The following is a 26,785-nucleotide window of genomic DNA, read 5'->3' on the forward strand; positions in this document are numbered from 1 at the left end:
CCCATAAAACTCTGTCTCGCCTCTCTTTTCTCTCTCTCTCTGTCACACACACACACACACACACACACACACACACACACACACACACACACACATACATAGGGAGAGACAAGCAAGTTTCTAGGTCAGTCAAGCAGCCTGGGAGCTGCTAAATTTGAATCCACCAATCAGAGAGGCTGTGTACTTTTTCCCGCCAAAACAGGTGCAGCCGTTTTTACACACTCAGCACAGAGAGAGACAGGATTTCTGCAGTGTATTTCTCATACTGAGGATTCCTCTCAAACAAATGGCCATAATTTCCTAACCGTAGGGGCTAGAACGGTCATTCTTACAATCGTTTTGTTCAGAAGAGATGGGGAATCTTCAAGTGTTGACAATTTATCATTAAAATATGAATTATTAAAGATATTTGACTTGTAATGCACCATAACTGAGTAGAGCAAAGCAAAACTGCCTTGACTTGCCCTCAAACAACGCTTTCTAACTCTAAATCTATTTGGAGTATCAATATCATTCTTTCACCGTAAGAGACAGCAGGCTTTGGTGAACAATCATGGAAATTTTCAGGTCTCTGTGGAAATCCATTAAAAAGATATGACGAGAGAAAAAGTGGTTCATTTCCAGAGTTTGAAATCTGAAGAAATCTGAGCGAAGGACTAATTTCCTACCCTCAAACAAGTCTAACTCATTTCAGAACGGTAATAGGTGAGAAAATAATTCTTGAATTGTGAGCGTCAGGAGTGTCTGAAGATATACTGGGACAAGCCTCATGTCTTAACTTTGCTTCGTTAAGGAGATATGACGATTCGAATATGCCTCTCATTACAGAAATCAAGCGGTGATTTTGAACAAGCTCTCCATTGACTTTCTATGGAGAGTTTTGCGACTTTGTGTTGGTCTGAGGAGATTTGCCAAAATTCTATAAATCTCACAACAATGATGGTGACATTTTCTGAAAGCCAGCAAAAATGCCTACGTTTTGATGTATAATTTGTGTGGGTTGAGTGAAAATTGAGTGAGTAGCAAGAAGTTGTTCGGACATGAAGAGAAAATTGCCAAAGGTACAGTGGCTCACTTAGAACCAACTGCATAGCAACCATAACAACGCATGTATTTTGTGAAAAATCACAAAGATGAAACTCAAAACTTAAAGAGGGATAAGATGAAAACGGTAACAGATATGAAAAAGCTGAATCATTCATGAATAGCCCAATAATTTGTGAACATTTTAAAGTTTGAATGGTTGTTCTACGTGAAAGTAGGAAAAAGTAGTTAAGTTTCAAAAACAAGCAAGTTTTAGCAGAATTATGGAAGTTTCCCATTCATTTCAATGGGACAAATTAAAGGAAAAAAGCTTAATATTTTAAAAAGTATAATAGCATAAAATACCAAAAGTCATAGCCATCATTAGCAGAAATAGCAGAATAGTTTAAAATTTGAACGGTGAAAATCGGCTGAAAATTGTTAAAGTAGTTAAGTGCCAAAAACGCATTACAAAAAGTGGCAACTAGAATAAAGTATAAAGAATAAAGAGAAACAGGAACTCAATAGTGTGGATGCATAAAGCATCCACACAATAAAGAATAAAGAGAAACAGGAACTCAATAGTGTGGATGCCTCCAGCATCCACACAATAATAAAGAATAAAGAGAAACAGGAACTCAATAGTGTGGATGCCTCCAGCATCCACACAATAAAGAGAAACAGGAACTCAATAGTGTGGATGCCTCCAGCATCCACACAATAAAGAATAAAGAGAAACAGGAAAACAATAGTGTGGATGCCTCCAGCATCCACACAATAAAGAGAAACAGGAACTCAATAGTGTGGAAGCCCTTTAGGGCATCCACACAACTAGAAAGCGAAAATTTCAGAAGAAATTTTATGTGTGCCTATGCCGCTGCTAATCACTGTAGTTTGCCATTCATACGGCTACAGAGAGCAAAACTCAGAAGAGCAGCCATTCTCCACCATGAACTATGGTAAAAACAAACACCGCTCACGCTTCACAGATGACAGCTTACAGTTTTGTGTAAAGATGAAGTTACTTTGTACAGCGCCGATTTGCAGACGCTGTGCACACAGGTTCATGAGCAGAAGTCCCATTGTACCACGGCAGACCCGACAATGTTTGCATGAACACACTTTGAAGCATTACATTATAGACCACTTTTCACACATGCATTCACTTTTTGTTTTTGTTATTTTTACACAGTGTTCTGAATTATGAACAATGGTCTACATAGTAGGGTGGGCAATTCCAGGCCCCGAGGGCGGTGTCCTGCAGGTTTTAGATCTCACCTTGGGTCAACACACCTGAATCACATGATTAGTTCGTTATCAGGCCTTTGGAGAACAGGACATGTTGAGGAGCTAATTTAGCCATTTAAATCAGCTGTGTTGGTTCAAGGACACATCTAAAACCTGCAGGGACACCGCCCTCGGGCCTGGAATTGCCCACCCTGGTCTACAGCCAATCCTGTGTATTATTATACAAACTTTGGTTGTGAGATTCAGATAACTATTTAATAAAAGCTAAATATTTTATATGAGAGTAAGAAAGAAAAGTATATCTTTGTGTCCACCTTTCTCTGTTAATGCCCCCCTAAAAGCTTTGCTAGATCCGCCCCTGCACAGTTACCAGCTGTCAGCTACACAAAAAAGGAGCTTGGTCTTTGTCTCTCAGAAACAACTCATAACTTCCTTCAACTCATTCATGTCACCTAAAGTGTAAACCTGTTTCTCCATCACCAGTTCAGCTCTGATGATTCAGTAAGGACATCTCCTGATTTCATCTTCATGCTCCAGCAAACATCAGCTGATACTAGAAATTAAAATCAAAAGAATTCTAACAACAGCTGATCAAGCTTAAACGTGCTGCTGTTGTTTAGCGCGATAAATAAGAGCGAACAGCCGATCATTGATCAGTTTCATGATTGACGTTTCAACACGCGAGAGAATGACAGGGGAGGCTTCAGAACGACAGAATAAATCATAATGTTTTCTCTGAATGTGGGACGATTCCGTTTGTACAGCACGGCAACTCTATGAACTAACCCTAATGAATAAAATAAAGTCCAACGTCAGTAACTTAGTGCGCACACAGCTGTATATAAACTCCCGTGGCATTACGATTGTAAAAGGTCAACGAAAATAAATTACACCTAAACTCGGTTTATATCTGACCCAAATAGAGAGCGACCGGTGCTGACACGAGTTTCACCCGCCTCAATATAAGCCAAGCCTGGGTGCTTTTTCACCAAGGGTTGCTAGCGGCGCTAGCTAACTATGCTAGCGGCGCTAGCTAGCTAGCCGGCTATCAGCAACACATAAGAGAACTGCTGCTAAATAAACTACACCTAAACTCGGTTTATATCTGACCCAAATAGAGTGCAGGTCATAACTTCTTACCTGAAATTCAGTTCACCTCACGCTCCTGCCTTCGCTTTCCCTGATCCACGATTGACCTCCGCGTTAGCAAACACGGTCGATCGGCGGTAGCCTCACCGCCTTTTATGTCTCGTTCGCGGCATGTCCTTTCTGTCACACACCGGTGGATAGCTGCCCTCTGTTGTAGCTCCACCACCAAACAACTCAGTTATTTTTTCCACATCGACATCAGCTGATACTAGAAATTAGAAGCAAATGAATTCTAACAACAGCTGATCAAGCTTAAACGATGCAGCTGTTGTTTAGGCGATAAACAAACAAGAGCGAAAAGCCGATCATTGATCAGTTTCATGATTGAAGTTGCAACAGGCAGAGAATGACAGGGAGGCTTCGTAACGACAGAATAAATCGTAATATTTTCTGTGAATGTGGCACGATTCCGTTTGTACGGCAACTCTACGAACTAACCATTATGAATAAAATAAAGTCCAACGTCAGTAACTTAGCGCGCACACAGCTGTATATAAACTCCCGTCGTGCTAGCTAGCGAGAGAGAGAGAGTCCCCTCGCTATCCATTTGCAGCCAAGTGCGGCAGCTAGCTAGGTAGCCGGCTAGCTGTCAGGCAGGACCGACGTCGTCAGAGCACTGTCGCTAAATATGGGATGTCTTGATAAAACAAGCAGATATTTGAAGTTTACACACCTACATTCTCGCCTGAAAATATCTTAAAAGCTTATTTTGTGACCTAGAAACACGAATAAAAGACATATAAAACGAAGTGGTGGCCGCCATTGTTCACTCTGTAGAGGCGTGCTATGAATTGTGGGATATTGAGTTTTCCACCAAGCATTACCGTAACTTTTGAATGATTTGGCGCAACCTTAAAAATTCCAATGGCTCCTGAAAGCAGCGACGCTGTGCGCACCGTTGAAATTGTCATCATTACGGTAATCCAAATAAGGGTAGACAGGCTGTACCACTCCCGGCATACCACTAGAGAGAGCCAACACACCACAAATGAAGTCTGTTTATTTGGCGCCAAAAGATGAATTGGCCCAAATTTGCACTAAAATCTAAATATTTCAAAAACTATAAAAGTTATAAACACCAAAAGTCAGACCATACTAGTCCAGCTTCAGCCGCACAAAATGATGTAACATATGTAACCCTATTGTCAAAGCTGTTTGGCAGAGGAGCGCGGGAAAATTTTCACTAAAATATTAATATTTAAAAAACTATAAAATTCATAAACACCAAAAGTCATAGCACACCATTCCAGATCCAGCCGCACAAAATGAGGTAACATATATGAAGCTTGTCTCAAAACTGCGGGTCGAGATACACTGCAAAATTTCAGGCGGAAAAAGGAAAATAATAATAATAATAAGAATAATAAATCCGAGGAATAGTAATATGTGTGCCTCTTGGCATAGGCACACATAACTAGAAAGCGAAAATTTCAGAAGAAATTTTATGTGTGCCTATGCCGCTGCTATTCAGTGTAGTTTGCCATTCATACAGCTACAGAGAGCAAAACTCAGAAGAGCACCCATTCTCCACCATGAACTATGGTAAAAACAAACACCGCTCACGCTTCACAGATAACAGCTTACAGTTTTGTGTAAAGATGAAGTTACTTCGTACAGCGCCGATTTGCAGACGCTGTGCACACAGGTTCATGAGCAGAAGTCCCATTGTACCACGGCAGATCCGACAATGTTTGCATGAACACGCTTTGAAGCATTACGTTATGGACCACTTTTCACACATGGTTGGTGTACCCAAACAGCCGGCTGTAGCTTTTCAACTCACAGCCCGACACACACCAAAAACAGCGAGAGAGCACAGACTACGCCCGAGAGGCGTGATTGCAGGTGCCGCTCAGGTGGGTCCACCTCCCTGCAGCGGCACTGCAGACCACGCCCGCCACACACATCAAACACGTAAAATAAATATTTATGCACTTTTGCATTCACTTTTTGTTTTTTGTTATTTTTACACAGTGTTCTGAATGATGAACAATGGTCTACAGCCAATCTTGTGTATTATTATTTAATAAAAGCTAAATATTTTATATGAGAGTAAGAAAGAAAAGTATATCTTTATGTCCACCTTTCTCTGTTAATGCCCTACCTGGCCCCCTGGCAAAAGCTTTGCTAGATCCGCCCCTGCACAGTTACCAGCTGTCAGCTACACACAAAAAAAGGAGCTTGGTGTATATTTGTCTGTCAGAAACAGTTCATAACTTCCTTCAACTCATTCATGTCACCTAAGGGTAAACCTGTTTCTCCATCACCAGTTCAGCTCTGATGATTCAGTAAGGACATCTCCTGATTTCATCTTCATGCTCCAGCAAACATCAGCTGATACTAGAAATTAAAATCAAAAGAATTCTAACAACAGCTGATCAAGCTTAAACGTGCTGCTGTTGTTTAGCGCGATAAACAAACAAGAGAGAAAAGCCGATCATTGATCAGTTTCATGACTGAAGTTTCAACAGGCGAGAGAATGACAGGGAGGCTGTCATGAAGTTCAACATCGGTAACATCGGTAACTTAGCGCGCACACAGCTGTATACAGACTCCGTAGTGCTAGCTAGCACGCAGTACGAGTTATTGTAAGTGATTGAAAAGTCAGCACAACGAAAATAAACTACACCTAAACTCGGTTTATATCTGACCCAAATAGAGTGCAGGTCAAACTTACCTGAAATTCAGTTCACCTCACGCTCCTGCCTTCGCTTTCCCTGATCGACGATTGACCTCCGCGTTAGCAAACACCGGTCGATCGGCGGTACCCTCACCGCCTTGTATGTCTCGTTCGCGGCATGTCCTTTCTGTCATACACCGGTGGATAGCTGCCCTCTGTTGTAGCTCCACCACCAAACAACTCAGTTATTTTTTCCACATCGACCAGCATTATCGGCCCATATAAACGAAAAATAAGTCCAGCTAAGACACAGACCCTTGCCGAGCGATCGGGCGATTAAACAAATTTTAGCCACCTCACTATCAGCCAAGCCTGGGTGGTTTTTCACGAAGGGTTGCTAGCCGCGCTAGCTAGCTAAGCTAGCAGCGCTAGCTAGCTAGCCAGCCGGCTATCAGCAACACGTAAGAGAACTGTTGCTAAATAAACTACACCTAAACTCGGTTTATATCTGACCCAAATAGAGTGCAGGTCATAACTTACCTGAAATTCAGTTCACCTCACGCTCCTGCCTTCGCTTTCCCTGATCCACGATTGACCTCCGCGTTAGCAAACACGGACGATCGGCGGTAGCCTCACCGCCTTGTATGTCTCGTTCGCGGCATGTCCTTTCTGTCACACACCGTGGATAGCTGCCCTCTGTTGTAGCTCCACCACCAAACAACTCAGTTATTTTTTCCACATCGACATCAGCTGATACTAGAAATTAAAAGCAAATGAATTCTAACAACAGCTGATCAAGCTTAAACGCGCTGCTGTTGTTTAGCGCGATAAACAAACAAGAGAGAAAAGCCGATCATTGATCAGTTTCATGACTGAAGTTTGAACAGGCGAGAGAATGACAGGGAGGCTGTCATAAACTCCATCGTGCTAGCTACCACGCAGTACGAGTTATTATAACTGATTGTAAAAAGTCAGCACAACGAAAATAAACTACACCTAAACTCGGTTTATATCTGACCCAAATAGAGTGCAGGTCATAACTTCTTACCTGAAATTCAGTTCACCTCACGCTCCGACCGGCAGCCGCCTGCTTCTCCTGCCTTCGGTTTCCCTGATCCACGATCTACCACCGGTCGATCGGCGGCGGTCGCCGCCGCCTCGTTCCCGCATGTTCTTTCTGACACACACCGTGGATAGCTGCCCTCGGTTGTAGCTCGCGTCAGCGACTCACCAAACAACTCAGTTATTTTTTCCACATCGACCAGCATCTGGACAATCCACCGCCTTTCACTGTTTGTACCGTTACTAAAAAAAACCCTCATCGGCTCATAAAAACGAAAAATAAGTCCAGCTATGACCCTGAGTCAAAAGACAGCCAGCTCGGGTTAGCTAGCTACCTGTCTAGCTCTTTGCAGGCACCGAAAACATCAGAGCTAATATGGGATGTCTTGGTAACACGAGCAGATATTTGAAGTTTACATCTGGCCAATCCACCACCTTTCACTGTTTATACCGTTACTAAAATGAATAAATAAATAAATCATCGGTCCATATAAACGAAAAATAAGTCCAGCTAAAACACATACTGTCGGCGAGCGACCGGGTGCTGACACGAGTTTCACCCGCCTCAATATAAGCCAAGCCTGGGTGCTTTTTCACGAAGGGTCGCTAGCGGTGCTAGCTAACTATGCTAGCGGCGCTAGCTAGCTAGCCGGCTATCAGCAACACATAAGAGAACTGCTGCTAAATAAACTACACCTAAACTCGGTTTATATCTGACCCAAATAGAGTGCAGGTCATAACTTCTTACCTGAAATTCAGTTCACCTCACGCTCCTGCCTTCGCTTTCCCTGATCCACGATTGACCTCGCGTTAGCAAACACCGGTCGATCGGCGGTAGCCTCACCGCCTTATGTATGTCTCGTTCGCGGCATGTCCTTTCTGTCACACACCGGTGGATAGCTGCCCTCTGTTGTAGCGCCACCACCAAACAACTCAGTTATTTTTTCCACATCGACCAGCATCATCGGCCCATATAAACGAAAAATAAGTCCAGCTAAGACACAGACCCTTGCCGAGCGATCGGGCGATTAAACAAATTTTAGCCACCTCACTATCAGCCAAGCCTGGGTGGTTTTTCACGAAGGGCGCTAGCTAGCTAGCTAGCTAGCCGGCTATCAGCAACACTTAAGAGAATTGTCGCTAATATGGGATGTCTTGATAAAACGAGCAGATATTTGAAGTTTACACACCTACATTCTCGCCTGAAAATATCTTAAAAGTGTATTTTGTGACCTAGAAACACGAATAAAAGACATATAAAACGAAGTGGTGTCCGCCATTGTTTGACTCGGTAGAGGCATGCTATGAATTGTGGGATATGTAGTTTTCACCAAGCATGGCACTCTTTAGGCCGTACTACTCCAGGTATACCACTAGAGAGAGCCAACACACCACAAATGAAGTCTGTTTCTATGGTGCCAAAAGCAGAATCTTTCTCAGGAGCCTAGAAATTGGCCTAAATTTGCACTAAAATCTAAATATTTCAAAAACTATAAAAGTTATAAACACCAAAAGTCACACCATACTAGCCCAGCTCCAGCCACACAAAATGATGTAACATATGTACCCCTATTGTCAAAACTGTTTGGCAGAGGAGCGGGGAAAATTTTCACTAAAATATTAATATTTAAAAACTATAATAGTCATAAACACCAAAAGTCATAGCACACCATTCCAGATCCAGCCGCACAAAATGAGGTAACATATATGAAGCTTTTCTCAAAACTGCGGGGCGTGATACGTGCCGAAATTTAGGCGGAAGATGGAGAATAATAATAATAATAATAATAATAATAAGAATAATAAATCCGACGAATAGTAATATGTGTGCCTCTTGGCATAGGCACACATAATAATAAATCCGACGAATAGTAATATGTGTGCCTCTTGGCATAGGCACACATAATAATAATAATAAATCCGACGAATAGTAATATGTGTGCCTCTTGTCATAGGCACACATAATAATAATAATAATAAATCCGACGAATAGTAATATGTGTGCCTCTTGGCATAGGCACACATAATAATAAATCCGAGGAATAGTAATATGTGTGCCTCTTGGCATAGGCACACATAATAAGAATAATAAATCCGAGGAATAGTAATATGTGTGCCTCTTGGCATAGGCACACATAAAAAAAAAGATGGTCCACCAAAAGACAGAGGAGAGCAGCACAGGGATAAACCTGCAGGCCTGACAACAGGAGGTGTATCACTCCGCTGGTTTCTACTTAGTGACAGTGTTTACGTTGCAAATGTGCCTTAGTGACATTCATTAGTGCCCTCACTGACACACAAAACAAAACGACTACACAACAGAACAACTACACAAGACAACACAACACACTAGTATATACTCCACACTAAACGTCACAAATCTCCCACATCTAAAAACTCTCTCTCTCTCTCTCACTTTCGCTCGCTCTGTCTCGCTGCCGTTACCGTCACTCCCAAAACTCTCCCTCTTCCTAAACAACCAAATCCCCCACGTGTTGACTTTTTTTTTAAATTGGTCGACATGGTGCATTTTTCCACTGATAGGAAAGAGGTGGCTTTTTTTTCCTTTCTTTACTGTTTTTCGCTGTCCTTAGAAAACGCTTAAAACACACACACACAAAAACGTGACGACAGTATTTAGAAAAAAGCATGGCTTATATATATTATCATAACTCTGGATTTACTGGCCTGTAATTAAAATTTAAAAACTTTGAAGTGCGAACTTTCAATCTGGGCTGAAATAGAGACTCAGTGTGGCTGCAGCTTGTTGCTATGTCAGCTTACATCAGTCATGTGATTTGGAGGTGCAGCGTGTCCGTGGACCACAGAGAGTTAATAACACTCACCTTGCTTCCATTTCCAGAGTGTAACATCCAACCACCTGTGTAAAATCCGAAATTCCCATGGTGCTGTTCAAAATGTGCTCTGGCACAATCATGAGCATGGCTCGCTACTGAAAACAAGAAAAAAGGCGGTCCTGCTATGGGCTGAACCATTTGTTAATGGTGCAGGGGGGGAACACTATGCAATATATTGAGTTTTAGCATTTATATTCACTGTTGATTGTAACTACGCTCAAACTGTTAATGCTATCTTATTTTAATAAACAACACTGTCATATGCAAAACTGGGGTGGCACTTGGGGTGGCAAGGGATCATTTTAGGGTGGCACTTGCCACCCCATGCTACCCTTCTAGATCCGCCCCTGCGCTGAAGATATCTACATATTCGGAACCATGATAACAGGGTTCTTGCTGATCGGAGCTGGCTTGGCCCTGGCTTATCGGAGAATTAAGAAAGCGGAACCGGCTGTTCAAACCCCCCCAAGGCTGCCCGCTGGGACTGAAATGATGGGACGAGGCGCGGTTTCTCAGAAAGGGCTCACTGAGTGCAGCATGGTTAAGATCTTGGAGAAGCTTACGGCTGCTGTGAATACTCAGAATAAGACCTCTGAGCATATATTGGATTACATCAGGGAAAAGTCAACTCCGAACGACACCTCTGAGCGGAAGTTGGATCACATCTTGGAACGACTGACTGCGGTCGTGAGGTCTCAGAATCTGCTCTGTGAGCAAAGGAATGACAAGACCACGGAACTGAAGGTTAATAACATCATGGAGAAACTCGCGGCTATCCAACGGGAGATATAGAGACCAGTGTCGGAGTGTTAAAGTACAGCTTGAAATTCTCATGAGTTGTTGCAAAAGGACAATTACCATCATAAGGCAGCTATCCCTTCGGCGGCAGCTGCGGTCTCAAGGCTGGAGCTGAACAAAAACTCCCTGATAACGACTGTGTTGAGTCTGTTCCTTCCCATTCCATGCAAGGCCACCTGGGTTGGCTGGAAGACTGTTTACTTAGCCTGGCAGGGCGAAGGACACTGTCTCAGCTGAACTCTAGACACGCAAACACACACATACACTGATAAGCACTCACTCATCCCCCCTCCCTTTCCAAACGCCTTCGATGCTTGTGCCCTCCTGGAGAACACGGCGGGTCTGAGCCCGCGCTGGAATGGTAGCGTTGGGCAGGATAGCTGCTGTGTCTGCTTCGGATTACTCCTCAACCCCTACCCATCCCTGTGGCTTGTCACGTGTTCCATAATGTTGTGCTGTGGACATTTATGTGCTTTTTGTGCAGAGGAGTTTTTTTGTTTCCTGTTCTCATGCTGTCCTCCCAGGAGCCCAGCATGAGTAGAGGTCTCTTTTTTTCCTCTTGTACTTTCCCATTGTAATGTATATTTCAATGTTTTTTCTGTAATGCTACCGATCTCCGACTTGTACCCCCATGTAATGTCTGTGTTGTGTGTGTAAGGTCGGGGGGGGGGGTGTCCCATTTCACTGCAGGGCAACCTGCATGTGGCGAATAAAGCCTTGATTGATTGACTGATTGGATGCAAGAATTGTAAAACTGCTATCAAATAAGGGGTCCTATGTTAATATGTAACTTGACCTGTTAAGATGTTTTTGATTAAAATTGCTTTTGATATCAGTAAAATTGATCTCCTAATGCTGCAAATTCAACAAATGACCATTTTCAATTCTCTACAATGTATAAAATATTTTGAAACTCTGTGTGCATAATAATTTGGAACAGTGCATTTTAAGTTTTTTATTTTTGAAGAACATACTGTTTTCATTGGCAGTTTTGTTGAGTTACATTTGAATTATACTGTAAAGGTTGATGACTCGAAAATTATGCTGACTGTCATTTGAATCGACTATTTAGGAAAAAAATCAGAGAAAAATATCATTTGCATAATAATTTAGAACGTGGTGGAATGCTGAGACAACCAAAAGTGACGCCTTTAACTCACATCTATAAATCATTTACATAAAAGTTATGGACAGAATTGGTGAAAAGCTTCAGCCTATCAGGAATGAGTCTGCAGTAATGTGAGGAAAACTCTGAACAGCCCATCAACACGTATGATACCTGATAGCTCACACTTCCAGCTTCTTCCCCACAGGACACTCTACAGGACACAGTCAAATATCTGACTAACAGGCAGCCTCTCGTTGTGAGAACCATGGTGTAGATGTTTCTAGAGAGACTGAAGAGTGTGACCACCTTAAAAGATCCTGTGTCTGTATTTATTTGTTTTTATATTTTATTAAAGGAGAAATATGACTGATTCTAAGAAATGCCATCATTATTAAACAGATGTAGTTTAATTTAAATGCAGTGTGTGTGTGTGTGTGTGTGTGTGTGTCCTCAGTGAACTGTATCAGTCTCTGCAGTATCTTCCAGCTGCAGCAGTCAGTTCAGTTTCTGTTCAGTCTGACTGAGGGAGGTTTTTGTATGACTGTTTTTCACTGTGTGCGCAGCTCCCAGTAGCTGCTATCAAATGCACCCTGACAGTAATAAACTGCTGCATCTTCAGCCTGGACTCCACTGATGGTCAGAGTGAAGTCAGAGTTTGATCCACTGCCTGTAAAACGATCTGGAATCCCTGATTCTCGAGTGCTAGCATAGTAAATGAGCAGTTTAGGAACTCCTCCATCTTTCTGTTGGTACCAGGCTAAATAGTGGTTGTTGTTCCAAACATAAACATCCTGACTGGTCCTACACTTGATGCTCACAGTTCTTCCCACAGCAGAGCTCTCTGCTCCAGACTGAGTCACTGGGACCTGAGGTTTAGACTCTGAGGATACAGAGACAAAAACATAAAGCAGCTTCATGGTTTTGTGGGCTTCATTTCAGAGGGACAGATGTTGATAGAGGAGAGGAGTTTGATTCTCTGGACTTTACCTGTGAAGCAGCAGCAGAGGAGAGTCCAGATGAGGACGCAGATCAAAGTCATGTTTTTGATGAGGAGGATTTCTGTGGCTTCTGTTGTGATGAAGGACAGCTGTCAGTCATCCAGTGTTCAACTCTCAGGACTATAAACTCTCCCAGAGCACTGGAGCATGGTGCTGCTGATGCAAAGTGCCTCTCTATGGAAATGCTCTGACTTCAACAGGAATGCTGTTTGTTGATGAATCAACTACTTCATGATATTGAAAGAAAAGTGATCATTTCAGTATCAAATTATACTTATTTAGGCTTATTTAAGTGGATACTCTCTGTCTAAATGTCTCCTATTATTTAACACTTGTGCCCTCATCAAATTTTGCACCTTGTCGACACCTTCACATACAAAAATGTACATGCAGACAAACTGCCATAAAATCCTCACACAGCAATATTTATCCTCCCTGAAACATTAAATTATGTCACAGTTTTAACATTTAATTCTGCTTTTTACAGTCGAATTATTAATCTTTTTTGAAAATTCTCACAAAAACTAAATATTTTCCATATAATAAAAAGGATGTTGATTGGACATTGGTATTGATTAGAGTCTTGGACTTGGACCAGCAACAAAAGTGATTTGATTGCATGATTTTTTTTTTGTGCACTGCCAGATGCTCCCTCTAAAACCTTCATGGACAACGAGGCCCCATTTTTTAATCTCTCTGCCACTGCAGAATACAACCATTGTGTAATGTCAGCATTTTATTTTAAAGAAAAGTACAAATACACACACACACACACACACACACACACACACACACACACACACACACACACACACACATTCTCTCTCAATTCATTTATCTCTTCCTCTCAAACACAGACATACATCACATATTCAAAGTCTGGATATTTCAGTGTCAGTTTTTCGTGTGTCATATGTTTTGTTGTGTTTATCTTTTGTTGCTGCAGTTTTCAGTGTTGGTGCAGTTTGCATAACACTGCACCAACAAATCAATATCTGATTAATCAGTGGGAACATTGATGAATCAGATGTTGATTTGAAAATTGTTTCACACACACATATCCATACAAATGACTCTTTGGGCCCCCTGGTGGTCACATGGCTCCATAACATAACTGGCAAAAACACAAGAATTTCATGTATTGGTCTACAAGGACAAAATTGAATCTGCTGGAATACAGTAAAAATGTCAAATCTCACTTCTTCTCTTGAGATCCTGATTGAGACAGCTGCGTGACAAACGGACCAGAGGTATGGAGTGATGTATAACATCAATTTATAAAATAAAAAAAAAGCAAATACACAAAATAAAGTATAAAATAGAGCAAATAACCAGGATCTATTTTGCATCATACAGTATTAAAGGTATTTATTCATGGATAAAATGGTCAAGTCTGATTAGGCAATCAGAAATGAGAAAATTACTATGCACAGTAGTAAGCATTGGCACAAAATCTGTTAATATGTACTGGCGAGATTAAGTAACAATCTTTTTAATAAAGTGCATTTAAAAAAATCACACATGCAAAATATTTCACACCTGCATGTGGCGAATAAAACTTTGAACTTGAACTATCTTTTCTTTAAAAGAGGTTAAGAAAATATTAAACAGTAACAAATCAACACACAGTGTAAAGATCTCTAACTTTCAGTGTTTGAAACAGTCCAGTCTCAAACATCAATTTCAAAAGACCAAAAACTGTAATGTTTCATTTTGTTGACAGTTACAAGGTTACTGTTCATTTATTCTTAAATGAAGCTTTCTGTGATTCATTCTCTGATATTTTATAATCACTTAGTGGGAAAATTTCCTGATTCATTTTTTTGCTTCTGTTTGCTTCAAATTCCGCGAGAAACAAATAAAAGCATGAATCTCATTACTGAGTGCACAATATTCAGATTCTATAGAAAACATGGAAACTATAGAGTATTTACACTAAACATGTTCATTGGTTCACTTCAATAAAAATAAATCAGTTCATCAAATAAAATCTGTTGATTGACTCGATTTGATTGACAGGACAGTTGATTAGAGCAGCAGAGTTTTCACCACCATCATTTAGACAGGGACTGAAGTATGGGTGGAGTTTCTGAATGAAGGAGCAGCTAGTAAAGGAGTAGATAAGAGCTGCAGTATCCACATCATAAAAAGAGATCAGACCCTCCTCATAATCCACAAACACCCCCACCTTCTCAGGACCAGACTGAAGACAGAGACGGACTGAAGGGCTGGCAAAAGCTCTGTACTCATTTCCATTTCTCAAGCCTTTACTCCAGAAACCATCCTGAGGAGTCAGTGTGATTTTTCCCTTCCTGTTGACCAACTCGCTGGCCACTCCTAAATCCCATGCAGTCTTTCCTTTAACCTGAACCTCGAAATAAAATCTGCCTGAAGATAAACTCTGCTTTCCTAAAACATTAGGACATGGTGAAAATCTCTGTGGGATGTCTGGAAGATTCTTCCTCACATCACCACAATGCACCTGTTTTCCATCATCAGATAGGATGAGTCTAGAATTTGCTGTATCAGGATCAAGAGTCACATCCACTGCATACTGCTGGACCCTCTCCAGCTCAGCCTCAAGCAGCTTCTTCTTCATGCATTTCCTGAGTTTCTCCTCCAGCTGAGCCACAGCTCTAACCACAGTTCCCTCATATGAAGGTGGATGAACTCTGATCTCTGTCCAGTCCTTTGCGGGTAGAACAGTTTTCAGGGAAGCGTTGGAGGAGGTGTAGGTGGTCTTCAGAGTGTGAGAGCTGCTCCAACTGAGAGCTTGTCTTCTTCAGCTCAGAGATTTCTTGTTCCAGATCCTTGATGAAACCTTCAGCCTGTTTCTCTGTTGTCTTCTGTTTGCCTTCGATCTCCTTCATGAGCTTCTTCATTCCTCTCTCAGCAGACTCCTGCAGAGCAGTGAACACCTGCAAACCTTCTGCTTTCTCTCTGTCTGCAGAATCTTTACTCATCTTTACTGACTTTTTGATCTCCTGAATTTTCAGTTGTCTCTTCTGAATCATCAGCTGAATTTCAGCCTCTGTCTTCCACAGCTCTGCCTTCTTTCCCTCATATTCTTCTCTGAGAGGAACAAACTCACGAGTCTTGTGTTTGAAAACAGAGCAGAGCGTGCAGACACATGTCTGGTCAGTCTTACAGAACAGCTCCAGAGGTTTATCGTGCTTCATACACATCCTGCCTTCCAGGTTCTCCACAGGCTCTACCAGCTGATTTCTTCTCAGACGTGAAGCTGTCAGATGAGGCTCCAGGTGTGCCTCACAATAGGAGGTCAGACACACCATGCAGGACTTCAGGGTCTTCAGTTTGCTTCCAGTGCAGACGTCACAGGGAACCTCTCCTGGTACGGCAGCTTGTTGCTCTGAGTTGGCAGACAAACTCTGCAGCAGATCATTCCTGCAGATTCTTTCTAAAACCTTCCTGGTCACCTCCACAGCTCCAGGAAGAGTGTAGGTGTGCACCATCAGGTCCACGGTGTCTCGTCTTTTTGCCGTCTGCAGTCGGCTCTTTTTGATGGTTGGTCGACTTGCAAGGACTTCGCCCTGCTGCAGGCGCCACTTAAAGCCTTCAAACTCATCGTCTGTTAAATCTTCCAGAGTGTTTAGGAGCTCCTCTGGTCTCATCATGGCTTTCTGATGAAGTCAGAAGATTATTTAACAGTTGTACATTTAGGAATATCCCCCATTCACTTTTAAAAACAAACAGACTTCTTTTTCCTTTTTTCTGTGGGTCTTTTACATCGAATGAATTAAATTGTGTAATTTAAACTGTGTTTGATGAAAAGTCAAAGGAAGGATTCTAGTTCTGCCCCCTGTGACTCTGAAAATTATAAAATGATTTATTTTTAGAATTTATCAAGCAATCATTTTTCTAGCTTTGGTAGCTACGCCTCAAGCAATGAAAGGCAAGAAATGAAACCAAACTGCTTCCTGGTGACTCACTTTTTCTGACAGAGACACAAAGGTTGATGATTCAAGTCCTGTGTTTTCATGACCTCACTGAGATCAACAAATGCAAATAGCTGCCTATCCCCTGATGATGCTTGTAGATATATTTGAGTTTGGTCCCTGTGTCACGGTCCCGGGTTTTGGATCCACTGTTTTTGATTACAAACTTTAAATTCTTGTCTTTGTTTAACATTCTGGTTCTCAGTCTCATTGTTCATTATTCTTTGAGTATTTGTTTCAGTGTTTGGCTGCTTTCAGCATGTTCAACTTTTATTTTGTATAGTGTCTTGTTGTTTCCTTATTCTTCTGTGTGTCCGGTCTGTCAGTTTTGTATCTTTGAGTCTTTTGTCTCCAATAGTTACTTCCTGTTTTATTTTGATAGTCTTTTGTCACAGTGCTTTATTTTGTGTTCTACTTCTCTTGTCTCATCATCCCAGATTTGTTCCTGCTCCACCTGTTTCCTCTTGCCTCATTACCTTTTGTGTTTATTGTCTCAGTTTCCCATCATTCCTTGTTGGACATGTGCTTCCTGGTGTTTTCTCTCCCTGAGTTCGGAGACTATTATTCTTCAAGGCTCCTGTTTTGTTTTGGGGTTTTTTTTTGTTGATTTTTGTGTTTTTTGGACTGTTTTTTTTTTTTCTTGAACTAAACAGTAGTTAGCCCTGCAACAGACTGGCGACCTGTCCAAGGTGTACCCTGCCTCTCGCCCTAAGACAGCTGGGATAGGCTCCAGCGCCCTCCGCGACCCTGAAAAGGATAAGCAGAAGTGAATGGATGGATGGACTAAACAGTATTAAAGACTCGCATTATGTTCACCTCCATCTCTTGCATTCTGTATTTGCATCAGCAGACTACAAACTTCACTCCACAAACCTGATCGTGATAAGACTGTGGTTTCTGACACTGGCTTTTGCTACAAATAACAATAAAATGAATAAGCATAAATGAATGGCACTTCCTGTTTGATGAAAGCTGGAAGTTTTCTGTTAATTCTGGTTAAAACACAAGAGTCAGGTTTACTCACCAATAATCCGATTCAAGTCAGATGCTGGGAAATAAAACATGAACTCAGTTTGATTTTCTTCAGAGAGAAGCACAGAGATGTGTCTCGACTGCAGCTCAGTCATCCACAAACTTTAGGTGAATCTCGTCTGTCTCGTCTCGCTCCGCCTCTTACTGCACCTCTGTTTTCAGGTTTGTTTCCTTCTGCAGGTTCAGACATGATCACAGACACATACATGTGAAACAAGCAGAGTTTAAAATGTTCTCATTTAATTGATTTTTTTGCAGCATGGAAGAGCCAGTGTTGGTGAAAGCACTTTGGAAGCATGAACCTGTTAAACTGCAAAACCCCTGAGAAAATGTAGCGAAAAAGAAACATTTGACATTTTTCTCCATGTCCACTTTTATATTTGTGTTCTATATGATCACTTGGGGAGTAACTTTACAGTAACACTGCAGAAATGACTGAGCAGAGAAAAAAAAGCCTGAACTGTCTAACAGTTTTTTTTGTGTGTGCTTTAGTTTTTCACTTTGAACACTTAGTGACTGTTAATAAAGTGACTGCTCATTATTGGCAGATTTTCTATCATTAAAATGAACTGAAATCACAGACTTGAGGGTTGAAATAAAGGAAATAAGTCACAGTGAAACACTGGAAGTGAGGTGACTGATTAAAATCTTTAGCGCTGATTCATTTATTGTAAAGAGACGTGAAATGCTCAGTGTTCCCTCTCTGCTCCATGACGTTGTGAGACCCACACTCTTCTAAATCTCAGCGCATGTGCTTTATTGAAAGGAAGAATGGTTTTCATCCTTTCAGTAGAGCTCAGAGAGTCAGAGCATGAATGCAGAGGAGGTGATAAGACACTTTATTTTGAATGATCCTTTTTCTCTCCTTCGACATTGCTTAATTTCCTTTGTATCAGTGTTTATCAGGGGATCTACTGGAAATATATCTACCAGGGGCGATTCTAGGATCAGAGCTTTGGGGGTGCTGAGCACCCAGAGAGCTGCCCAGCCAGGCAAAATAAACTTTACACGTCACAATGAGACTTCTTCCCCGTCTCTGTCAGTCCCTGCATCCTTAAATGTCTCCAGTTGTCCCGAGTTCCCTCTGACTGTCTCCTGGGTGCATTTAAACCCCTGTTCCTCCCTGTCCTCGTCGTCTGTTGTCTTCGTCTCCGTTATCAGTCATCATAATTTTACCATCTCTGTGCAAGTCTGCAAATTTCTTTATTAAATCATATGATTCTTAAATTGATCAAGTCTCTCTGCCTGGGTCCTCATCACAAAACATGACATCATTGTTTTGTACATTTTAACACAATTTAATCCCCACATTTGTGAAAGAAAAACAAAACACTTTTTTTGAAAAGTCTGTAACAAAACCATCAAATCTGATAAAGTTTATTTAAATGCTGCAAAAGAAGAATGGATTGGAATAATAAAAACAAACATATCCTGTAAGGAGTAAATATTTAAACAAGACATTCTTCAGGCGAAATAAAGACACTCAAGACAGTTTAGATGGTAACAACGTGCGCACGCTGGGTGAGATTTCGAGGAGATCCCACCCCGAGCGCAGGCACAGGTTTTATTTATAGTCACATAGTGGCTTTAACTGTTTAAGGAGGAGACAAAGATTTGCCTCTGAGAAACAGGTTTGTTCCAGTTTAGCTGGGTGTGTGTGTGTTCTGTAGATAATCACTAAATATCACATATATGCAGCTTTCTGTGTGTGTGATGCTGAAGAGCAGGCCCCTCTTGGTATTTGGGAGTGTAGATAAGAACGTCCTGCTCTCCCCTTCCTGGGAGTGAAACGGCTCATAAAGAACCAGGTGCAAAGGAAATGTACTGGGTGAATCATATCTGAGAACACTATGCTTTTGTCTTTACTTCAGCTTCACTTCTAGTGAAGCAGTAAAATACGATTAAATGGAAAGAATAAATGGGTAAACAACTATTAACACTGAAATTAAAGATAAACTTTCAATAACATATGAATAGAAGTGGGAATAATACTTGAAACATTTGAAAATCTCTTAACATATCCCTCCTGTTGTTAATTTGTTTTACACATTTTAACTTTTATCAGCATACAGTCTCTTGACAGTGCATTTTTAACTGTTGCTTCATTATTAACAGGAGTGTCTTTTTCCTTTTAGTTACAGGTTGTTTCTTCATCTTCGTCGTCGGTGTTTGAGTCAGTGTCGGCGTGCTCCAGCAGTGTCATAATTTCTTTTTGGCCGACAGGGTCCGGTGTAATAGCTGTGGCTATCAGTCTGTTGATCATGGATCTTATGCAGGGAATACAACAACAACCACATAGGGTCAATATGGCTGCAAAAACCGCTATTGACACTAGGATTGATGACACTAGGCTGCGGTACTTTCCAAACATGTCCATCCAGCTGTCCCACATGGAAGTGTCCACTCCAGAATGTTCTTTCATTTTCTCGTTCAGGGTCTTCAGTCTTTCCAGGGCTCTGGTCAGACTGCCGTCAGCTGCAGTGTTGTTAGGTATGAAGGTGCAGCATTGTTCTCCACTTCTTTGTTTCTCGTTGCGCAGCTGCGCGCTCTTCTGGGCATAGGCTGCAGCTTAAAAATGGTTCCCCTTTCAGGACACGTCACATTTGGAGCCTGCCGGTAAACTCGGGCAGTGTGGGTCACATGGGTTGCTGGTGCAGGCCGTGTTCATGCCTACCAGGGCCAGTGATAAGAATACTGTGAACACGAGCATGGAACACATCGTTGTGACAGTGGTCAGTTGGCATCCTCTTGTCCAGCATCGACGCGTCGCCTGTGCGGTTTCTCACCCTCAGGGGCATCCTGGTTTGCATTTAGTATTTCCATCTCCATCAGGTCTCCTCTGTGAGCGTTTCTCCTCTTCTCGACCGTGGACACACCCTTGGCCTCCAATGAGTAGACACCCAGCAAGAGGAGCGAGTGTCTCAGTGTTGCCACTGATAGCCCTTCTCCCCACCGAGTGAACACCAGAGGTTAGAGCGGTCTGCAGTCTAGACTTTATTGCTCACTTTTCTGCTCGGGAGATTGTGGTTCTCGGATTGGTTCAACCTTTTTCAACCTGCAAGAAACTGGAAGAGAATCACTCGGCAGTTGATTGTTCAAAACTATTTCTCTGTTTTCCAGCAACTTTGTCATCCACTCTGCTAGAGTTGTTTCTCTTATTGACTTGTTTGAAATTTAATGTATAGAAGTGTCTTTAACTAGTGTTTTTAACTAATTAGACTCCCTCCTGTTGACATGAACAACTTCATGTGTCACAAGAGCTACTGTTTTTGTATAAAGACTTCGGTTGTAACGGTTTCCCATCACATATGATCAGATCATCCTGTAGAATTGCTCCGCACCTCAACCATTTCTTTCGCTCTAGTAATGGCACAAATGTGTGGTTCATTTCTCAAGATATCCAGTGGAATTTGCATAGAGGTGTTGTCACCATAAGTGCGTCTACTGTTTGTACTGCTACTGATTTTGCTGCTTGGTCTGCAAAATTGTCGCCCTCTGTTATGCCATATTTTCAAAATGGCGTACTGCAGATCAAATTCATTATTGATAAGTCAAACCAACGAAAAACAAAACTAGAAGTCAAAAAAAAGAAAATAAAAAAATATTCTTTCGTTAACAGAAATAAAAATAAAAACAAAAGTAAAACTATCTAAAACTGCAATGAGTGGTCACAAAATTAACTGATTTTGTAGCAAAAATGTGTTTAGTTTTAAAATCTTAAGTCAAAACTAAAGAAAAATAAAACTAATGAAAATTGCAAAACTATTAAAACAGTTAGAGTAAACATATTGGCTGTCTCTGTGTCTCTCTGTCTGTCTGCGTCTTGACACAGTCAGCTCCTTTGTATGGGCATGTAGTTCCTGTTACACGTTTTCCTGTTACAGACACATTTCCCGTTTCTCCAGAGTAATCGAACTCTTTGTTGAATTTAACTGTTTTCATCTAGTCTGCACTTCCACCTAAATGTAAGTAGAAAGGTTATATCCAAGTTACTGAATGCTATTTTTATAGATGCAGTAAGGAGAACAGAGCACATTCCACGGGAGCTTCACTCCCATCTCTGGTGGAGGCAGAAAAATAGGGAGCCAAGGTCATAACTCAGGCTCATTAAGAGTCAGAAAGAATGTGAATGCTTAGTCTTGTGGCTATCGCGCATTGTATATAGCTTCTTTTCTTTGTTTAGTAGCTTTCTGCCTTCACCTAAGGGTGTACCCTAAGTATGTGACTCAGGTCTCCATAATTGGAGTTTATTTAAAGATAAACAAGATGATCCATTCATTGCTCGCAGATCATGCACTAGACGTATGTTGCAGTATTTAGCTTTCTTCAACACTTAAACAAAATATCACTTCTTATCCATTACCATTCTCTCATATTAAAAAACAAACAAACAAACAAAAACAAACTAAGTTTAACTTTTCTGCTTTGTCACTTAAAACAAAGCATCGCTCTCAACCCAGCTCTCAGCTGGCTCTGAAATTATCATCATCAAGCATGAAGTTGCATGAAGAGAGCTGTTTCAGAAGTCACAGTATTCCTCACTCAAGCAACATCAAGAAACAAACAAAAAACAAAAACAAGTTGCTGATGGCATGAACGCTTTACACACATGAGACAGGATGCAAAAAGCTGCTGTTAAAAACAGATCAGGGGTGTGAGGGTGAAAACTGGGTTCACAGACAGCTGCATGTTCGAGCTTTAATAGCTGTTTCCTCCCTCTGATGTGTCCTCATGTAGCTCCTGCTCTAAAAAAAAAAAAAAAAATTAATACAAAATAAAAAGTGTGTATCTTGCTCATTAGCTTGGTAGTATAGGTTTGCTCTTCATCTTAACAAAATCTCATCTAGGATGACAGGTTTACAAGCAGGTCAAGTGTCTCTATGCACTTAATTAGTTTACATATTTTCTTTATTTTCTTCATCTCATATGTCATTATACTGAATTTGAGCAAACCTTAAGCTTGATACAGATTACTTTTAACAATTATCCACCTCACATCACAACTGACTGAGGTGCCTCTTCATATTTAATATTATTTCATTATTAATGTTATTATGCAATAGTATATTACAATATTTATTTATATTTTATTTGTGTCCACCAAGGGCTGAGGATGAGCTGCAGTCTCACCCTTTCCCAAGCTGGAGACATTTTCCTTTTCACACACTTTCCTTGGCTGAACAATGACACAACCTTAATATACCTTATGCATCTCTATTTCATTTAATATGTGTTTGTGTGAGTTATCTGGTTTCATGCATTCTATCCATTCTAGGCACGGTCGTCCTACCAACTATATTTCATTGTTAATACCAGTTTACAGGTTGTTATCCTTCTATTATCAATTTGAATACATTAAATAAGCTCTAATTTAATTTAACCTTTTGTTTATTCCACTTCATTCCTCTTTCCATGCTTTAAAATATTACACCTCTTGTGTACGCTTTGATTTCTTTTAGCATCCTTTTCAGTATTTATTTCTGCTTGGAGGGTTTCTTATAATTTAGTTATACATTTTCCTCCCACGTGGGACATTTAGGTTTTTTTAGGATTTCTCCATCTGTTTGCGCTTATTTGTCCTGCACCGGGCATTTCTTTTCTAACCATAGTTCATCTGCAGTCAATTCAGGCTTTATGGGTTTATTTCCCATTTTTGGGCTTAGAGTTATCAATAATATTTTATTGTAAATTACTTATAATTTATTTTGATTTATTGTATTTGGAAACACCTTGTTTTGCTTTTATTTATTAATACTGCCAACATACACTCTGTGTGACCTTCGCTGATATTAGAGTCGGGGGAGGTTATTAAGGCAGCCTTCTACCCTGGTCTAGACCCAGGGCGGCCTTAATTTTATGCGTTGAAGCGCAACCTTTGACCCCTTCTCACCAGTACATCGGTCAACACAGGAAACAGTAAGAGTGGTGCAGAAACCTGTTGTTTCTATTCAAAAGGTCACTCACTCTTCAACAACACATAAACTTCACACGCGGTACTACAATCCTATTTTAATTGACACGTTCTTTATTTTCATTCACTCGTGAGAGTGAGATCCCTTTATTTTCATTCACTCGTGAGAGTGAGATCCCTTTATTTTCATTCACTCGTAAGAGTGAGATCCCTTTATTTTCATTCACTCGTGAGAGTGAGATCCCTTTATTTTCATTCACTCGTGAGAGTGAGATCCCTGACTTCCAACCTTTTAAACTGCGGAGTGACCCCACACAGGACCGTCAAACTCCGTCTTACAGGCGAGTCCTTTCACTCATAAGAGTGAGATCCCTGACTTCCAGTCCTTAAAGGACGAGTCTTTTAAGAACCGTGTCAATCTAAAACCGATTTTAGCCATAATGTGTTCTTGAGTGTTTATATTTACCTGCTTCGGATGAAAATGCCGGTCAGAGAGAATCCTCCTCGCTCCCTGGGATCGTGGACCTCTTGCTAAAAACGCTGGCCAACGGCGAATTCACGTAGTTGGTCTTTACTGTCCGGACAGACTTTCAGCGCGGGTTCACGATTCCAGGAGACGACGAGGTCACTCTGTTGGAGCACAAAATTAGTTAAAATTTAATGTCCAAGATCCGGCTCGAAGGACCAAATAAATGTAAGGAGTAAATATTTAAACAAGACATTCTTCAGGCGAAATAAAGACACTCAAGACAGTTTAGATGGTAACAACGTGCGCACGCTGGGTGAGATTTCGAGGAGATCCCACCCCGAGCGCAGGCACAGGTTTTATTTATAGTCACATAGTGGCTTTAACTGTTTAAGGAGGAGACAAAGATTTGCCTCTGAGAAACAGGTTTGTTCCAGTTTAGCTGGGTGTGTGTGTGTTCTGTAGATAATCACTAAATATCACATATATGCAGCTTTCTGTGTGTGTGATGCTGAAGAGCAGGCCCCTCTTGGTATTTGGGAGTGTAGATAAGAACGTCCTGTTCTCCCCTTCCTGGGAGTGAAACGGCTCATAAAGAACCAGGTGCAAAGGAAATGTACTGGGTGAATCATATCTGAGAACACTATGCTTTTGTCTTTACTTCAGCTTCACTTCTAGTGAAGCAGTAAAATACGATTAAATGGAAAGAATAAATGGGTAAACAACTATTAACACTGAAATTAAAGATAAACTTTCAATAACATATGAATAGAAGTGGGAATAATACTTGAAACATTTGAAAATCTCTTAACATATCCTAACCTTAATTACTGGGGAGAATAATGAATGATGCTCATAGTGAGTAAAAAGTAAACTGAGTGCATTTTTTGGACAGAGATTCACTTTTAATGAGTATGTATAATATAATACAGATACATAAAAAATACTCCCAAAACAGAATAAGTTATTACGAATAAATTATTACAAAATATTAATTAAAAAAATATAAAAATGGAGGCAACTTTGCCTGTGGTAGAATGTATACAATATATGAATTTTTTTTTACTGCAGATACTAATTTGACTAATTTAATAATACTAATTTTGTGTTGTAAGATTTATGAGTTTCATGCTTTCATAGTGGTACCTGGGAGAGCTTGACATTTTATCAGGTGGTACACACTGTAAAAAGTTTGAGAAACACTGATAAGGTAATTTATGTGTGCTTTTGGAAAACATTTAAAGCTGCAGTACAGAATCTTTGATTAAACTGTTAAACTAAAAATGAGTTTATAGACAGGGATATATGAAATAACAACACAATGTTTTAACTTGTTTGTCTTTAGTATTGAAACTGTTGCCATGGTTCAGCAGTGATGCTTGTCTGTTTCCATGGTTACCGAGCTCAGAGAGGGAAGTGAAACACGGAAGACCAGTTTCATGTAAACTGTCAACTTCTTTAAAATGTATTTTCTTTCTCTCTCTGCAGTGGGTTTAGTCGCCCCTCCCTGACAGTACTGGCCCCCTCCAGTGATGATGAGCTGCAGCAGGGGAAGGCCACACTCATCTGTCTGGCCAATAAAGGCTTTCCTTCAAACTGGACTCTGTCCTGGAAGGTGGATGGAAGAAGCAGCAGTGGAGAGGAGAGCAGGAGCCCCGGGGCGCTGCAGAATGATGGCCACTACAGCTGGAGCAGCACCCTGAGGCTCCCTGCAGACCAGTGGGAGAAGGTGGGCTCTGTGACCTGTGAGGCCACCCAGGGCTCCCAGACTCCACTCTCAGAGACTCTGATGAGAGACCAGTGTTCCCAGTCCTGAGCTGACTCACTGGGATTCTGATACTACTCTCTCTTTGTCCTCTTGGTCTGATTATTCTCTTTCTCTTTTTGTCTTGTTGTATTGCTGATGAATTTATTAGCCCAATAAAGATTTATTCAAATATTTTCATGTTTATTGCCTTCTTCACTCTTTCATGGGTTTGGAAATTTGCTGCAGGTTTGTGTTTTATGCAAAAATGTTCACTCTTACAAAATATTTCATTTCATTTCTTTATTTATTTCACACATGGTTCAACAGTGTTTCGTTTCCTACATACAGAACCTAATTAATGATCCTTTTAAATCATTGATATCTGTTATTGGTATTTGTGTAATTTATGAACAAAGTTTGCAGAGGACTGAGACAAATCCACCTTAAACTGTTCATCAATGGATCAATTGATGCTTATGGAATACAGGCTTTGGTACCTGACTGCACTCCTTATATTTATATTATCTGCCCAAACAATTTTCTTTCATTTTATTATGTACTTGTAATAACTCCATGTGTAAAATTATCAGTGGTGCAGCATTAAATGATTAGCATCTCTATATAACATAGGATTTACATGTATTCATAATATTTATTTTTCTCTTTGAAATATGTTGATTCCAACTTTTTCGACTTGTGACAAAATTCTAAAACTACTGACATTGAAATAATTTTGCAGTTAAATCACAATTTTTTAACTTGTCAAAAATATTTAATATGCTACTGTATTTTGTTCTAAATTATAGAGT

At 40.8% G+C, this 26,785-nt stretch overlaps 1 long non-coding RNA gene and 2 gene segments (V, D, J or C); 1 reads left to right on the forward strand and 2 right to left on the reverse strand.

The window, feature by feature from the left end:
• LOC120435846 overlaps window positions 1–12,221 on the reverse strand; it is a 106,025-nt gene extending 93,804 nt beyond the window's left edge. For both annotated transcript variants that reach the window (XR_005609967.1, XR_005609966.1), the window contains exon 1: window positions 10,819–12,221. This is a non-coding gene — a long non-coding RNA (uncharacterized LOC120435846). The remainder of the gene's footprint in view (window positions 1–10,818) is intronic.
• A 193-nt stretch (window positions 12,222–12,414) lies between these two features.
• On the reverse strand, window positions 12,415–12,906 carry LOC120435557. The segment is given in 2 exon segments: window positions 12,415–12,746; window positions 12,854–12,906. Coding segments are annotated over 2 exon segments (384 nt in total).
• An 8,462-nt stretch (window positions 12,907–21,368) lies between these two features.
• LOC116310645 lies at window positions 21,369–26,130 on the forward strand. The segment is given in 2 exon segments: window positions 21,369–21,373; window positions 25,718–26,130. Coding segments are annotated over 2 exon segments (333 nt in total).
• The last annotated feature ends 655 nt before the right edge of the window (window positions 26,131–26,785 follow it).

The sequence above is a fragment of the Oreochromis aureus genome, linkage group 22, assembly GCF_013358895.1.
Source record: "Oreochromis aureus strain Israel breed Guangdong linkage group 22, ZZ_aureus, whole genome shotgun sequence".
Taxonomy (NCBI): domain Eukaryota; kingdom Metazoa; phylum Chordata; class Actinopteri; order Cichliformes; family Cichlidae; genus Oreochromis; species Oreochromis aureus.